Source organism: Branchiostoma belcheri, unplaced genomic scaffold, assembly GCF_001625305.1.
Source record: "Branchiostoma belcheri isolate BF01 breed outbred unplaced genomic scaffold, Haploidv18h27 scaffold196, whole genome shotgun sequence".
Classification (NCBI taxonomy): domain Eukaryota; kingdom Metazoa; phylum Chordata; class Leptocardii; order Amphioxiformes; family Branchiostomatidae; genus Branchiostoma; species Branchiostoma belcheri.
The window spans coordinates 357,157-375,129 of record NW_017803446.1 but is presented as its reverse complement, the minus strand read 5'-3'; the positions used below and the strand labels follow the sequence as shown (position 1 = coordinate 375,129).

At 39.9% G+C, this 17,973-nt stretch overlaps 2 protein-coding genes across 2 annotated transcripts in view; one reads left to right on the top strand and one right to left on the bottom strand.

Annotated features, from left to right (window-relative positions):
- The window catches only part of LOC109468234 (DNA topoisomerase 3-beta-1-like), a 22,780-nt gene extending 9,690 nt beyond the window's left edge, over positions 1–13,090 (bottom strand). The window contains 11 exon segments of the mRNA XM_019766486.1: positions 734–916; positions 1,412–1,532; positions 2,292–2,375; positions 2,948–3,148; positions 4,036–4,148; positions 4,832–4,966; positions 5,532–5,699; positions 6,809–6,928; positions 8,046–8,123; positions 10,046–10,152; positions 12,869–13,090. Coding sequence (XP_019622045.1) covers positions 734–916; positions 1,412–1,532; positions 2,292–2,375; positions 2,948–3,148; positions 4,036–4,148; positions 4,832–4,966; positions 5,532–5,699; positions 6,809–6,928; positions 8,046–8,123; positions 10,046–10,152; positions 12,869–12,995 — 1,437 coding nt within the window. The 5' untranslated portion in view covers positions 12,996–13,090.
- On the top strand, positions 13,034–17,854 carry LOC109468237 (rRNA-processing protein FYV7-like). The gene is made up of 5 exons (XM_019766488.1): positions 13,034–13,131; positions 13,320–13,478; positions 14,164–14,323; positions 15,695–15,779; positions 17,135–17,854. The coding sequence occupies exons 2-5, from the start codon at positions 13,337–13,339 to the stop codon at positions 17,300–17,302; spliced, it is 555 nt and encodes a 184-aa protein (XP_019622047.1). The 5' UTR covers positions 13,034–13,131; positions 13,320–13,336; the 3' UTR covers positions 17,303–17,854.
- Positions 17,855–17,973: the final 119 nt, after the last annotated feature.

Sequence of the window (17,973 nt, the reverse complement as noted above, 5' to 3'; positions counted from 1 at the left end):
AGTCACTGACGAAAGCTAGTGGATACTAGCTGAAACGTCTGACGTTTTCAAAATCATATCCAGTTGCTTGAGTAACTGTTTTTTTTTGGCATATAGTGGGGTCATGTGGGGTAACGACAGTTGTCTCAGAACCAAGAGGTCCCAGTTCAAATCCTGTCATGCCATCAATCTTGTGTCCTTGGGAAAGGCACTTAACACGATTTTCCTCACTCTGATGAAAATGAGTAAGTCTGTTCTCCGTGCATATCTCTGCATTGGTGGCAGAATAAAAATAAGTTGAACAAACTTGCGTGCCACCATTATATAAATGTTCAGGAATTATAATTTATAGAAAAAAAATAGTTTGTTTTTAAAACAAGACTGCTTTCTTGATACATTGTGAAATACAGTAAAACTTGCATAAGGACACTCCTATTTTCAATGTTAATGTCAACCAATTGTACAACATTTCATCACTCAGGTGTCAGAAAAGGTCGGTCAGCTCCAAAAATTGATTTCCTTTGCAGGGGTCCTTCTTCTTCTTCTATGAGGTGCAGCTAGTGAAGTTTTGTCTCCAGTACAGTCTGTCAGTCATTGCGGAAAGAAGTTCCGATCCTTGCAGACAAGTTTCACTTTCAGACTCAATGGGTTTCTGAAGAGTTGTGCTCGAACCAGGGGTCCACACACACACAAAAAAAGCTAAGGTCGGTTGGGTTATAGGAAACACATCTTTTTCTAGGCCTAACTAAAATACCTCATTGACTGTGCAGGTGTCCCCCTTCTCGAAGTGTGGTACGCTCTCCTCGGCTGAGATGGCCTGCCAGTGCATGACTGCCGTGTAGCCCGCGTCGATCAGCGTCTTCCCCGTCACGCTGAATGACTCTCCTGCCGCGTCAAACCTCACCGTGGTCTGCAGGTACTTACAGTCTTTTGACAGCTGGGAAAGACATTAATCACTTCTCTGGTTTATTGTCTGTTCATCCCAGTACTAGTCTCATGAGCGTCAGACACAAAATTGTTTTAGCCTGCAAAAGTTTGTTTTTTCCATAATTATGTTACATACTGTCTTTGCTCAGTTTCTTCCTCTTCTCCAAAAAGTACTGACCTAGCCAATAACCTGATTTGTTGATGTCTGTCACCATGTTGGGTTACATAATGTTGCAATTTCATAGTAGGAGGGATTTAGACTCCTGTCACCAATAATTACTGTACAGTAAAAATACTGCTAAATTTTTTTTAAGGACTTTATTTTTTCAAATTTTCCATATCCAGTACAGTCATGTACATGTATGTGGAAGGGGAAGGAGAACAGGACTGGTGAAACATCTACAATTTTATTTCAAACTTTGAAACACTTAAGTCCTCAAGTTATCAAGCAACAAAAATGATTGTACCCTACACACTTCAGAAAAGTGTATTTTAAAAGACTCACCGTAGCGATGAAGTGACTTGTGATGTACTCATACAGTCTCCAGCCCTCCCCTCCCAGCTCTGACTCTGTGGCTGACTTCATGGGTGTGATTGGAGGGTGGTCACCTGCATCAGCACCCTTCCTGTGATTGGTCAGATCATATTTGAAGGAACCAATGGTGTGAGATGTACTTATAGCCCTAAATCATTAGCAGCCTTTACAGCATTAACACCTTCTGAATACAACAGACTTCATGGGTGTGATTGGAGGGTGGTTACCTGTATCAGCACCATTCCTGTGATTGGTCAGATCATATTTGAAGGAACCAATGGTGTGAGATGTACCTATAGCCCTAAATCATTAGCAGCCTTAGTTTACAGCATTAACACCTTCAATCTGAATACAGCAGACTTCATGGGTGTGATTGGAGGGTGGTCACCTGCATCAGCACCCTTCCTGTGATTGGTCAGATCATATTTGAAGGGACCAATGGTGTGAGATGTACTTATTAGCATACACATTAGCAGCCTTTACAGCATTAACACCTTCTGAACACAGCAGACTTCATGGGTGTGATTGGAGGGTGGTCACCTGTATCAGCACCCTTCCTGTGATTGGTCAGATCATATTTGAAAATCCCCAATTGCAATTGAGAACTAATTATGAAAGTAAATCAGCAGCTGCAGCCTTTACAACATTTACACCATCGACACTTCAAAAATTTAGTTGTACATGTCTATTGCATATAAATGACAATGCCAAGACCAGCTACAAAAGTGATTGAAAACTTATTTTGATTCTATAGTAGAATGTTCCTTAAAACCACAATGCACTAACAAAGCAGGTGAAAATTTGACTACTATATACTAGCTAGTACTAGTATCTAACCTGCTGTTCCTACCTTGGTTTCTGAATGCCTTTGTCCAACAGTTCTCTGACTATTGGTCCCCAGGATGAGTTGCCTGTCTGTTGCCTCAGGGTGCCTCTGGAAAAGTTACATGATGTGTAAAATACAGGTCTTCTTTCTTTGTTCTTTTTTTCAAACAGTGGTCAGCATAGCAGCAGTACATAAAAAAATTATGGACCAATGAATTGTGCTGACCTTATATATACAATGTGAATACGAACAGAACAAGGTCATACAGATTCACAACAACTATAATATGTACAATACATAAAAACTAAGTCTGCATTTGACTGTTATAGAGTCTGATTGTGTGGTGCAGAAATGAACTCTGCAGTCTGGAGGTATTTGCCATGGGAACACATGTAAAAGTCATGTAGTCATACAGCACGTCGGCAGAACGTACTGCTCCTGCGCAGAACCCTGTATTTTCACGATTTTCGGTGGATTTTTGGTCAACGTTGCATCGGAATTTTTGCCTGTTGCAAAGGATATCTTTTCCTACATAACATTTGGAAACTACAGACGGGATCTTAACCTTATATGCGCTAGTACGACCTTATATGAGACGTTCTGTCGAAGTGCTATGTACAATACATTACGGGTTTCGCGCAGGTGCAGTGCGTTCTGCCGACGTGCTTAGTCATACTTACTTGAGATCGAAGTTCTCCGGATAGTGTGTAGTTTCCGTGCGAGGGTAGCTGATGTAGCCCTGTGTGTACAGTCTCTCAGCCACCTGCATGGTGTGTTGTGGAGCCATGCCCAGCGAGGAGCTCGCCACTCTCAGTAACTCCACCGTGTTCAGCGCTATGGGCCGCTGTTTGGCCTTCTCTTTCTTAGTCACGCTCACAACTCTAAGTAAGCACAAGTTTGGTCACTTACACTTCTAGTGTTACTACCAAGACAAAGTTCACCCTATCTGGTGGTACAAAGAACAATACTCTCCTTATATATTCTTTTGGCCACAGCAAGTAATTTTTATGGATGACATCAGCGCGCGCATTAATTTTCACCTGATTTTGGAAAAGAACATCAGAAATTTTGTTACCCTCTGACAGTGGTCAGCATGCCAAAAATGGGCAGATAACTATGTAGAGAGAAGACAAGACAAGGCTCTGATTTATTGCTTTGTCTTTTACTTTGATGCAGTAATGTACCGGTATTTTATTCCTTTTATATATACATGTATAGATTACATGATGTTCACTGAATCAAAACCATTTAATACACATGTCAATGATTGAAAACTTTTATTTTTCAGTGAGAAATGGATGTTGATGTAATAGTTGTCAGTAAACTTGGCACAATAGGTATAATTTCTTGTTTAACAAGATTTATGATGTCAATATTTGAAAATGTAGGAATCTTGCTTTTTTTGGCCCACCTTGTTTTTTCTTGCCCTATTGCATTAGATTTGGATTCTGCTGAGGATGTCATCCATAAAATTGACTTGCTGTGGCCTAAGAACAAGTTTGGGCACTAACTGGTACACAGAACAATACTTTTTTTAAGTTTATGTATTCTTGATAATAAAATTATTATACAATACAAAACAAGCAACCGCTTTTTCTTAGTAATATCAGATTTTTGCCTCACAGATATCAGTTATTATTATAAACTGACTAAAAAAATTCATTTTGGCCAACCTAAAATTGCATTGGATGCCTTTAAACAAGTAGTTTTGAATTATAGAGAAGTTTGCTATACATTTGTACAAGGATCCTTGGAAGTGAACCGTTACCTGGCTTCCTTGGCTGCCTTGACAATGTTGAGGAAAGTCTGAGCCACTTCTCTGTCAAACAGCCTCACACGCTCCCAGTCCAGCCAGATGGGAGAGTTGTTCTTACCGCTAACCTGTACATACACAGTGACTTGTAACATGTTGTATATTTAGAAAAAAATGACGCAAACAGCAAAAGAGATAATAAACTCGTGTTCCTGAACATACCAATTTTTGTCCATCAAAGATTTTGTTAAAAAACAAAAAGTTGGATGCTCACTGGCTAGGACACTGAATACACTTCTCTTAGGCCACACCAATAATATTTTTATTTAATTTGTTGTTTCTCAGATTTTTTTTTAGAAAAATATGGAGTGACAGGGCGGAAAAAAAAACAGGCCAAGGCACCCCATGATAGCCGGAAATGTTACAATTATATGAGCCATGAAGTGAACATATATATACAAGGCTGGTTTATAATTAAAACAATAGATTTTGAACTTTCAATGAAACAAAATTGTCTGTTACATTGTAAAACTTTAACAACTAGCTATATACATACTATTAGGAAGAAAAGGATTTTCTTTAACTGTTGACGCCAAAATATATCTTTCATTTTCGAGCATTTTGCAGTTGATTTAGAAAAAAAAATGGACAGGGCAAATCTGAGAAACAACAAATTAAATTGGTGTGGCCTTACTGTGACAGTAACTGTTACAGTTAGAGTAATTCGGCCAAATCAGCCCCAGACAGCAGGAAATTTTGTAACAAAGGCTATACATACACTACAAGTTGCAGTGAGTGTACTATGTATTACCTGTAGTTGAATGACCCAGTAAGTCTCAGGTTTGAAGGACTGGATCTGGTCATGTCTGTCCACACAGAACCCCAGGGTCGGGGTCTGACATGGGCCGAACGAGATCAGGCTACTGTCAAGGTCACCGTACTTCCCCTGGAACACAAGAGGTTAAGGGTCACCATGTGTCAAGGTCATCGTACTTCCCCTGGAACACAAGAGGTTAAGGGTCACCATTTGTCAAGGTCACCGTACTTCCCCTGGAACACAAGAGGTTAAGGATCACCATGCATGTGTCAAGGTCACCTTACTTCCCCTGGAACACAAGAGGTTAAGGGTCACCATGTGTCAAGGTCACCGTACTTCCCCTGGAACACAACAGGTCAAGGGTCACCATGGGTCAAGGTCACCATACTTTGCCCTGAACACAAGAGGTTAAGGGTCACCATTGGTCAAGGTCACTATACTTCACCTGGGATACTAGAGGTTAAAGGTCACCATGTGTCAAGGTCACCCTATTCAGGGTCAAGGTCACCTGTCCGGCCCTTGACCTTCACCTGACCTTCCCTTGACTTTCACCTGACCTTCCCTTGACCTTCACCTGACCTTCCCTTGACTTTTACCTGACCTTCCGTTGACCTTCACCTGACCTTCCCTTGACCTTTACCTGACCTTTAACGGACCTTCCCTTGACTTTCACCTGACCTTCACCTGAACTGACCTGGAAGAACTTGGTCTGAAACCTGGTGAAGGCACAGCCGATCCGAAGGTCAAGCTCCTGCCGGGCGTCCACCGACATGGCCTCGTTCTCATTGGGTTCTCCCAGCCTCATCATGGCGCCACGAATGTCCGTCTCCGTGATGGCGCTAAACTTGCTCCGGTAAATGTACTGCAGGGGGAAAAAGGTTTACAGATTGATTGTGATGACATAATGCTGGTCCAATATAAGGGAAACCTTTGATTGGCGATCTGCAGAAGTCTGTATTCAGCACTATGTCAATGTTAGATCATTATTTACAGAATGAAGTTATATATAGTTAAAACAATAGACAAATAGCTGAGACATTTTGGTCGTCATTTACATCTAGAGAACCTTTTTGAAATACATGAATCGCAAAAAAAAAAAGAACAGACTACCGCATGTCTCATGCCCCAAGCCTATGTGCCAAGGTTGGTCCCACTACTCTCCAAGCAGAGGTTGGTGGGATGATCGTTACCTTTCTATACATGTATATGCCCCATTTTGTGGGGGAAGTAAGGCCATGTTGATTTGATTATATGGATGACATCCTCCGGGAGCCCCAAAACTGATGCGCGCGTGCGAATAAAAAAAAAGTTTTGCAAAAAAAAAGTTATTTTCATTATGAAATCTACGTGGTCATGAGGGTTGAGCAAATGGCACAGAATATGGTTTGGCGAATAATCTAGTCTTCAAGTTCATTTCTTTACAATTTCGTCTTTTTTCGTTTGATTTTGGCATTCTACGACATTGGTATAGTTTTTATTAATTTTTTTTGTAACTTATGGTATATTTTTGCTCATTTTGCAACTGTTTTGTACGATTTACAGTATCAATGGTTGAAAACTTTTTTTTTTTGGAAATGGCCGAAAATTCATGCGCGCGCGGATGTCATCCATATAATCAAATCAACATGGCCTAAAAGAAAAAACAGAGCATATATAGAAAGATAGCGATCTTCCCTACCAACCTCTGCTTGAAAAGTAGGTCCAACAAGGTGTTGCCAAAAAGAAATTCCCTTAAGGGAATGCATTGGCAGAATTTTTTGAATAATTCCAACCCAATTGCAGCGCTATACAGAGGGCTCTGCCCCTGAGGCGTCGCCAAAAAGTCCTTTTCTATATTACAAAGTTGCTTATTATACTTACGACTTACAAGTACACAACTACAAGCACCAGTGGAGGTATTCTGAGCCCTGCCAAGGTAAGGTTTTACCTGTTCCCTGCCCCTGGGTCTGTTCATACTGGGTAAGGTTTTACCTGTTCCCTGCCCCTGGGTCTGTTCATACTGGGTCTCACGGCATCGATGACCTCAAAACAGATGTTTTCTCCCTCCTTGTCACAATCCAGCCACAGGATCAGGATGTCTGCTCCTCGAGCCTAGAATCAGCAGTAGAACATTGATATAGGAAAGGTTGTATCACTTATTTCACAGCATTCAATGCCCGTAGCCAGGATTTTGAATGGGGGGTTCTTCCCACTGCTTGAGGGGACCTCGAGCGCCGTGGGTGCAAGGCAAGTGCCAAAGGCGCAAGGTTCCTAGGGGGGTCCGGGGGCATGCTCCCCCATAAAATTTTGAAAAATGAACCTTCTGAAACGGCATTTCGTGTGTTTTTGAGAGGATTTCAAAGAAAAAATCAGAGATAAATTTCTGTTCAATGACAAAGGGAGCAGTTTTTCTACGATTCCAGATCTTTTCAAGAAAAATCTTGGACCATTACATTAAAAAATAGGACCAAAAAGTGGATCACAAAAAGGGGACCAAAAAGTGGACCTTTGAGCCTTGTGGGGGGTTCCTCTGAACCCCTGGCTACGGGCATGCATTGGTCAGGTACTGTGGCAACTTTAATTTCGCAGTTCAAGTAGTATAGGAGGTAATAACTGAAGCATCTTAATTTTGCCTATGTTTTGTATAAGAAATCAATACTACAGTTTTTGATGAAATTGATTTTTTATACTACATAATGAATAGATACACAATGAATCTTTATTGCATGTTCTTGCCCAGATGGGCAATGCACAAGAGGACAATTTGCAGTATGCAAAACATGAGTATTTCATACTAGTACTGGAACGCTTCTAATGCTAGGAATCTATACATTACAACAATACTATATACTACCTATCATCTACTGTTAGTTGCCCTTTCTTCTCTCTTTTTGAAACATTTGGAAACATAATTACATAGTTTGTCTGCTATATACAATGTATTCGTTCTTGTATGACATCAGGTGTTTAAACTTGTCCTACTTTGACACTAGTGTTTCTTACATATCTTGTCTAATTGTAAAATATCGAATTCATGTAGTTCTTGTCATTAATACTAAATAAATACATATATTAAGAATATACATGTGTAGTACTGTACATAATTCTATGGAATAACATCATCTGTACATAAAGTGTTATACATTCGTAAATATATATTTCTGTAGAGTACTAAAGATGAATTGGAAGCTTTTAGCATTTTTTTTCTAGCACTGTGAAAAAAACTTACTTCCAGCTCCAAAAACTTTGGCATCTTCAGGTTGGGGTTGGCTTCCTTCTTGTTGGTTGGAGCCCTGAAAAGGTCTGCCTGTGGACGCATAATTAGGAAATGGAAGTTCAAAGGTGAATGAATGAATGAATGAATGAATGAATGACTCAAGTTGAAGATGAGTACCATTTCTTGATGATATGTCCCTGCTATAATGAAGAAAGGAAAAAAAACTAATGATGTCATGTAAGAGTAAAATAACCCTTCATGGGACAAGTAAAGAAATTTTTAACATGCTATTATATCATGCCCCGACTCTGTATCTGTCTATCTAGGTCAATACTAGTATGTACATTTGCTATACAAAAGAGAAATTGTGTCACAACAATGTGAAATGTAATATTTCATCATGATGTGTATATGTAGTGAAGTCAGATTAGTACGCTAGTGGAAATAGTTTAACTTTAAAAGAAGTAGTATTTGATTATTTGCCATACATTGTATCCAATACAACTGTTACGCAAGAAAAGAAACAAGAACTAGAGTTGCACAACCTCATACCTTTCCCCAGATGATGTTAACACTTACGATCCTACTAGTGATCCAACTTACACAATCCAGTTTAACATAAAACTTGCACGTCAGAGGACACTTATATTTTCAATGTCAATGTTGGAAAACTGTTTGCAAAATGTCAGATTATGCAGCTAGAAAAGGTCAATCAGCTGAAAAAATGCCTGTCCCTTATTACGCTTGCAGGGGTCCATAAAAAAAAAGCTAAGGTTGGTGGTTCCTCATGGAACAGGAATCTTTTACAAATAGGCAGTTGTTGGCATTTGCTGTAGCTGTATCCAATGAGTGGCTTCCCACCATGACATGCAGTAACGCTTGCACTTTCATCCTATTTCACAAGGGGACGCTACTACACGCAGAAACCACCGGACTGCTTTTTCCACCCCCAAATAGGACTGGACTGCTTTTTCTGCCAATTGGACTGGACTCCTTTTTCCACCAACCCACAGTATTCTATACATTTGACATTTTGACATACGTAAATTTCAAAAATTTTTGGGTGTACTGGTGTACCTATAGAAAAAAAATTGGGTGCACAGCTGCTAAGGTCATGCACCCAGTATTTCGAGCCCTGAAGCTGGATTGACTTTCATGCTAGCTTGTTATGTAAATTAGAAACTAAAACAGCTGCTGATCTATTCTGTTACAGGACTTGAAATACTGGGTGCATGTGCACCTAAAAGTGCACCCAACTTTCGAGCTGTGCACCCATTCGTTTTCTGTGGTAGTCTATGGGTCAGTGCACTGGAATATTTTTGTACTGGTCTTTTTGTACATATCGAAATTTTATGCATCATAGATTGCAGGATATTCTTGGCATGTAAGTGTCAGAAAAATAATAAAATCTTTGTTGTTACGTAGTACTTTCTGAAAATTTTGAAGTTAGCTTCCATTTCAGATTCAAGCTCAGAAGAGCAGTAAGATCTGTAATTAGGTTTTGTTTTACATAGTGGACCCCAAATTATTTTTTGGGTTGGGTGCACCAGTGCACCTCTTCCCAAAATGAATTTCGAGCCCTGTTTTAAAAATTCATGGCGCAACCATGGGCTCTAGGCCAAGGAATTATTGTTGGGAGTCAATGCGCCGCGCCAGACACCGCGCGCGATACATCCGGAAACTCTGTTCCGGGAGTTTGTATCTCCCGTCACCCTTTGCGCGATCCAGTATTTCCCGTCATCCTTTGCGCTAACTTACGCCCTAGTTTAAAATTTAGCTGGGTATCTCGTCCCTCGCTTGCGGCTTCGCCGCAAGCTTGGGACTCGACGAGCGGCTCCCACTCATATGACACTCACTTCGCCGCTCTTCGGGTGCCTCCAGCACCCGCTCGTATGACGCTCGGCATTTCACTTCCGCGCCAGCTCCGCATCCCCTCGTATGGCGCTAGGCACTTCAAATCGGCGCTGACAACTCAACTAAAACTAAGCCCACCGCCTATGACGCAACCTTACCGGATCCACCCTGTCCCAGTTGTTGTAGACCCCCTGGAAGTCCAGTGACATCACATGACCACACACTGACGTCATCTTGAACTTCACCATCTCTCCATGGAACTTTCCTGGACAAAAACAACAACATTTGTACATGAGGCCACACCAATTTAATTTCTTGGTAAACGGATTTTTCTAGAAAAATAATGGAGCGGGTGGGACAAAAAAAAAAAAAACAGGCCTAGGCATCCTATTATGGCCCAAAAAGGTATAATAGGAGCCATGAAGTCAACACACCAGGCTGGTTCAAAATTTAAACAATGAATTTTGAACTTTTAATGACACCACTGCATTGAAAGATGGAATAACTGTAACAACTACTAGTAGGAAGAAATTTAAAGGACTGTTTTCAACTGTTAAGGGCAAAATATAAGAATTTTGCAGTTAATTCTGCATTTAAATACATTTTTGCAAATCAGAAAAAAATGAATCTGTCAACCAAGAAATTAGATTGGTGTGGCCTGAGTGCCTGCATGGGGGGTAGTGATTACGACTTACACAAAATTTTCCTCACCGATTATGAATTACATTTAAGTCTCAGAGCTGATTATGATGTAACGCTTTGTGGCAAATGTACTATTACGGATTACGTTGATTTTCAGGGAGGCTGCCTATGGAATTATGAAGACTAGTATTAAAAAAGGCCTGATTAAGGCTGTACGAAAAAGGACATGCAGGCCCCCTTTCATATGTCATTCTTTGAACACTGAAGGTGGTAAAGTAAACACAAGGGGAGTGTTGGGATGAGTCATCTATATTGAGTAACGTTACATGATATATTATAAGGCAGAAAAATTATGTCGTCTTTGCAACTTGCCTTTAATAAGATTTTTTTTATATGATTATGAATAAATTTGATATCGATCGATGTCAGTGACAAAATGAAACGTTCTTCTTCTTAGTGGATTGGCGGCCAACATCAACGTTCTGATGGCTTTGCCACACTTGGTTGGTTGGTGAGGTCAGAGGTCACGGTAGCATGTTGATGTTTTTCAAAGTAAGGCCACACCGATTTAATTTTATGGATGACATCCCCGCGCGCATTGATTTTCGCCCGATCTCAAAAAAAAAAAAGATCACGTATTCCGAGGCTCTGGCCTGGCTTTAGGCCTGGGTAGTGCATGGTGGTGATAACTCTGGTTGACGGCAGCCAGGCTACCGAAGCTCCAAGACTCAAGAACTCAGTACATACGTCAGCAGTGTCGATTCATATATTCCGCAAAAATCCAGCATGTGTCGGCCTATCGTATACGTCGCTATGTAATGCGCCAAATTCACAATACCACTCGGTTTGTATTCCTGTGGTTTTGTAGCATTTTTATTTTTGGCCGGATTTTTATTTTTTTCGCCAGCGCGCACTAGTTTGGGGGTCTTCAGAGGATGTCATCCATAGAATTAAATCGGTGTGGCCTAATGTGTCAGAAAATGTCAGCTACTGCAAGCTATCCAGCTTGTTCTTAAAGGAGTCTAAGGATTTGGCACACACGACTTCCGCAGGCAGGGAGTTCCACTCAGCTACAGTTCGTGGAAAGAAGGACATCTGCCTGTGTGTTGTTCTGCAAAGACGCATGTCGTAGGTCAGGGGGTGTGACCGTCTTGTCTGTCATTTGTGTTGATTGACAGTGGGCAGGTTACGGGAGTCAACAGTGATCATTCCGTGGTGCAGCTTGTAGAATGTTGTTAACCTTGCTTTTCTCCATCTCTGCTGTAGTGTTTCCCACTCAAGGTCCTCCAGCATACTCTCGACGCTTGATGTTTGACGTTACAGTCTTTGTTAGTATTAACAACACAAAGTTAGAGAGTTTCTTACCCTTCCACAGTCATATTTTGACTGCTTATATTATAAACAAGAGTTCCACGACCTCATACCTTCGCCAAATGATGTTAACCCTTGCGGTTGAAGAATTATACAATTAATTTTGATAATTGATTTTGCAAATAAGACCCTCATTTGCAAATAAGACCCTCATTTGCATGAGTTATATCAGTTGATCTTATTCTCTACCCAATGACAGCTTTATCTTAACAAGAAGGCTATTATAGCACTTCCTCATAAATTATGCAAATGAGGTCATAATTTGAATAAATTAAGTTTATTGATGTTCGCCTTCACTTAACTTCAAGTATGAAATTCCCAGCAGTTACAACTATGAAATTATGAACATTTCCCATTAATTATGCAAATTAGGTCTTCATTTACATAATCTATATCCTCAGATGTTTTTTTCATTCTCAATTACATGTCACAAGTGTTTCATAGTCCTATTATCGAACAAAGCAGATTTATAGAATTTCCTCATTAATTATGTAAATTAGCTCCTGATTTGCATAATTGTCATCTGATTATGTCAAGCATCCCTTCAGCTACCCACATACCAAAAATCACGACAATCCGTCAACCAGTTCTCGAGTTATCATCCTTCGAAAAAATTTCAACAAACGCTCCTGCAGTTCCAGAACAAGCCGCTAGGGGGCCCAAACACATGTCACTTTTTCCCCACCTCAAGAGCTATCTACCAACCAAAATTCGTGACCCTAGCATGTCCAGATCGCGAGATATCAAAACCGGAAGTTCTGCTGCAGTACCTACAAAAGCCGCCAGGGGGCCCAAAATCTAATCATTTCTAGGTCTCATCAAGACCTACCCACCTACCAAGTTTCATGACAATGCATATTAAGCTTCTTGAGTTATGCTGTTCACAAACAGACAGACAGACAGACAAACGCTACTGAAAACATAACCTTCTTGGCGAAGGTAATAACAAAATAAAATGTACCCCCAACCTGTGTATTCGTGAACCGAGCAGGCTCCATTCATTCCCTTCCTGGACTTGAGACTGCCCCCGGAGAGGATCTGGGCGATAGACTGGGCCAGGGAGGGCTTCTCCGCCACCATCAGAACAGTCCTCATGATTCCTAACCTAAATCTTCCGTTCGGAGAGGATTTTTAAAGAAAAAACTCTTCCAAACTGACTCGAAACTAAGTGTGCGCAGCCATCTTGGAAAATGGCATTGTGGGTGAAGTTGTTAGGGGTTCGTGAAATAGGGTAAATATGGGAGTTTGTCGGTTTTTCTCATTTCTGAGGGAAAATTAAGCAAAACCGTCTACTTTTCTAGATTTTACAAAATATATGTGTTTTCTTGTAAGGCCAAATGTTTGTATTTCAGAGTATTTAAAGAAAAACAGACATTTTACTTTTAACCGTATTCACAGATTGACTTTTATATTTCCCAGCAAGCACTACTGCCAACATGGCTTCCGAGGGAGCAAAATTTCCCGTGCATTCCTCGAAAGGGACGTTTGTAGCAGGAAAACGGAAAAGTTTCAAGACCAGGAGCAAGAAATGGAAAGCTGAGGCAGCAAGGAAAGATTTCATAGGGAACAAGGCCGAAGGTGAGCATGATCTAGACTCCGATAGCAATGTGCAGTTGTCACATGTGCAAGTCAGAAACTCTTTTGCTGTTCGCACATGTCTGATAATAGTGATATGCAGGGCTCAAAATTCATTTTTGGGAGTAGATGCACTGTTGCACTCAACTTAAAAAAAAGGGGGTTTTGAAAACTTTTTTGCATTGAAATGAGTGTTTCCAGGATTTTCTTGGGTGGGTATGACATAAAATCATAAAGGTAACATAATATTTGCGACTCCGAATTGCGAGGCAAATACATTAATGTTTACCTTCGCATATGGTCTATTCTTGTTAATTTTTACTCAAACACATTTCATATATATGGTCAGACAGGACTCGTAGTCTAAATATCCCCTTCTACCATGAAATTGCAACATGATGTAACCCAACACTGGTTACCATGGCAACAGACACAGCATTGGTTCAGGTCAGAGGTCACTGTTTGGAGAAGAAACTGAGTAAAAACAATATGTTTTCCTTCGGTAAACATAAATATAATCGTTCACTCTGTATTCTGCATCACCCTAAGTCCCAGCCCTCAATCGCTCAGGTTGGATCTTTGGCCTTTGGGCTGTGATCTTGAGTGATATAGAATTACAATGTATTATACATTTTGTATTCTGTACATCTCTCTTGTTCTATCTTTTTTTTTTTGCATGTGCTGTCAGGCCAGGGGTTTGCAGACAGGAGAAAGAAGAAGGTGATGTATGAATACAGGAAGCTGCTAAACAAGGAGAGGAGGAAACAGGGCGGAACAACAACAACAACAGAGGCAGCAGGAGATGGGGAGGGGGGGAACACACAGACCAGCACACAGGAACACAAAAGGTGTAGGAAGCATTTATGCACATTATAATTAGGCCATACAGACTTAATTTGAGGGATGACATCCTTTGAAAACCTCTAACTAGTGCGCGTGGGCGAATAAAAAAATTCCAGCCCAAAGAAATGATTTTTTTTAGAACAGGTGAAAATCAATGCATGTGCAGATGTCATCCATAAGATTAAATCAGTGTGGCCTAAGTAAGTTGAAAAAACTGTGTGACTTTAGAAAACTTCTGGCAACCACCATCCTACCCTTAGCCATTATTTGAAGTCCAACATACATGTAACTCCTGATAACTTCATAACCTGACTCAGAAATGGTTGTAACTTCGGAGAAATTCTGCCAACCTAATTTATGTCACCCTAATACTGGACACAGCTATTATATAATATGTTTGTATGTTCTGTAAGTAGACTTTATTCATACATGGATTTAGCTTTGTCCAGTCTTAGTGTAACAGTGGGGGGGTTTATAGGCGCTGCCAACTGACCCGGCCAATGGGTCTAGACCTTTTAGCGGAATGGTTAGAGCACCGTGACGTCATGTGGCCTGGTGGGTCGTGGGTTGAAACCCTGGCCCGGAATTACGAGTTTCTTTCTGTTTTTACTGCTTGCCTCTGTTTCTTACATTAGTTGTTAATTATGGCTCATACCAAAACTCTCTGTACTTTTGTCGAGTCATCATTCAAAATTTTCAAAATACCACATACTATTAATTATAAATATAAGGCTTTCCAAAAAAAGGGTTTGTACTAGTATGCATACATGTATCCGTAGTGATGCATACCGGTTCACTGGACTTGGATCCAGACTTGTAAGAATGTTTAGGTTCAAGTCCAAAAAAACCTAAAAGTCAAGAACCGAGTCCGGACTTATTACCATAAAAGACCATTTCACATACCCCTTTTCTTTCCAAACCACCTAAAACCTTCCGTAGATTGCAAAATCTTTGCTGCAAAATGAAGAAAACATTGCCATTGGGCATCGTCAAGTATCAGCCTCCATGTTATTTAGCCAAAGTTTCACCCAGACAACATTGCAAGGTTGCCAACATGCAATTTTGTATATTCCATGGGTTTAGGTCCGGACTTACAAGTCCGGAACTGAACCTAAACCTCTGGACTTGAATCCGGACCTGAACCTGAAATTGGGTTTAGGTATGCATCACAATGTATCCGTCATTATGTGATAGCCAAGTTGAACATTAAACAATTTTTTACATAAACAGCATGTGCTTCTATGTACAGAACTGGTGTGTTGTGCTACATGTACATGTACTAGTACTAGTAGTAGGTACATGTGAGCCATGATAAAGTTACACACTTTTTTGACTTTTATTAAAATGACACACTATTATATTGTTTCTCTTTCAAGATTCAAGAAGAAGCCAGTCACAGCGTTCAGTAAGCAACAACAAGAGTTCAAGAGAAAACAGGCAGAGAAAGAACAAAGAATAAAGGTGTGTACAGCTCGGGGCCAAGTCATCAGTTTGGAGAACACTTAGTAACTGTTTTGCAATTTACACTCAAGAACATATTTTCAGCATTTCCTTTTAGATCTTAATCAAGATATTAAAATCAATGCAAACTCCCATGAAACCATGATGTTTACAAGTCACAATTTTTTTCAGGAGAAGATGAAAATGTCACATAATTTATTAATAAAGAGCTTCATTTGCTTAGACAACTACTGATGCAACGTAACCCAATGTACAATGTAAATTTTCTTTTGAAATCCCGTTCTCTTATGACTTTCTCTCTTTGGGACACACACATGTACTAGTACTGAACCCAACCATATCCAAATTACAACCTAAGGCCTAGGAAAAAAAGTGTTTCCTGTTTCCCGACTGACACTAGAAAAAACTGCCAACCCTAGCCTTTTTTTCTTGATCCCTGCAAGGGACATAAATTTTTCGAGCTGATCGACCTTTTCTAGCTCATAATTATGGTCAGACACGTAATGAAATGCTGTACAATTAATTTTCATTGACATTCACATTAAAAAGTAATTGTCCTCATGCAAGTTTTACTTTGTTCAAGTGTAATATTTTTATATAAGTTCAATTACTAGTGATTGCCAAAGTCTAGTAAAGAAAAGATAATCCCTTCCTACCGACCATATTTTTTTCAGGACTTAAACAGAAAACATTTTTTTTTTCTAGACCTAACCTAAGGGCCATGCAGAAACACGAACACATACATACACAAACATGCACACACAGACACACACACAGACACACACACAGACACACACACATACACATACACACACACCACAGACACACTCACACACACAGACACACACACACACACACACACACACACACACACACACACATACACACACACACACACCAAAAATAATATCTCCATTTTTCATGATCTGAATGCTTGAACACATCACAAATTTTGAACATTCAAATTCAGACTTAAAAGCATACTTTTAACCCTTGTCCTGCTGGCATTTTTACACAATATTTTCAGATAATTGATGTCTTAATCAGGTCACAGACCCTTGACTTAGTATACCCCACAGTGGCGTAGTTAGTTCCACATTCACTACATTTCGCTGCAGTGTGATTCAACTTGCACAAGAAATTGTAGATATACAGGGTGCCATGCAGGGAGCATATATATATGTGCAACCCATATATATATGTATGGGCTCTGCATGACAAGGGTTTTGAGTATGATTTTTTTGAGTATGTTTAAATATTGATAATGTAATGTGTGACTTTTTACACAAATTTCAGTACTTTTCTGTCTATAACTAGATTGTTTATAACTAAATTGTTGTAACATGTACTTTCAGGAAGCTGAACAGAGAAGAGAAGAGAGAATCAAAGCAGCAGCTAAACACAACAAAGAGAGGTGGAAGAGACATGTCCAACTGGGGAAGGTCAACAAGAAGGGACAGCCTGTCATGGCCAACAGGATAGAATTTCTACTCAATAAAATACAGAAGGAAGCTTCTTCATAGGTTGTATGTCACAACCTAGGGCTGCGTACCTTTTCGTAACATCAGATACAGGTACAGGTACAGAGGTTTAGGTCCAGGTCCAGACCTGTACCTGTACCTGAAAATTCACGCGTGTCACATGTTCAACTGAAATTCTTCAATAATGATAGAAACATGAATAAAGTGTTGACAATTTGTCCTGTATCTTTCAAAGAACATCAAATATAACCATGGATGATACAACTAGGTTTCCTATCTCACTTCTCACTAGTTCTCAGAGACGGAAATTAAGGTAAATCTCTTTATTTTAACGCTGGATGTTCATTTTCCTGGCAGGCCTCCTTGTGTGTAGTGATCAAGTATGAATTTTTGTTCCGGTCCACCGACGTTTCGGTTTTTTCAGGCCGGACCGATACTACAACCTGTCATGGCCAACCGAATATATACATGTAGTAGAAGCAAAACTTGAATCAAAACGTCCAGGTGTAAAGAACTTTTATTTTCATCAACATGTAAGGGTCAAGTTTCTCAACATAAACTGAATGTATTAAAGGAATTGATTGAGGATCACCATTATGTATCATTAGTTGTCTGTGGTAAGGTACAAAATATTAAAAGAAAACTTATGTTATATGATAATTACATATTTAACAACTAGAACTACATGTATGCACCATGGTGGTATAATTTTT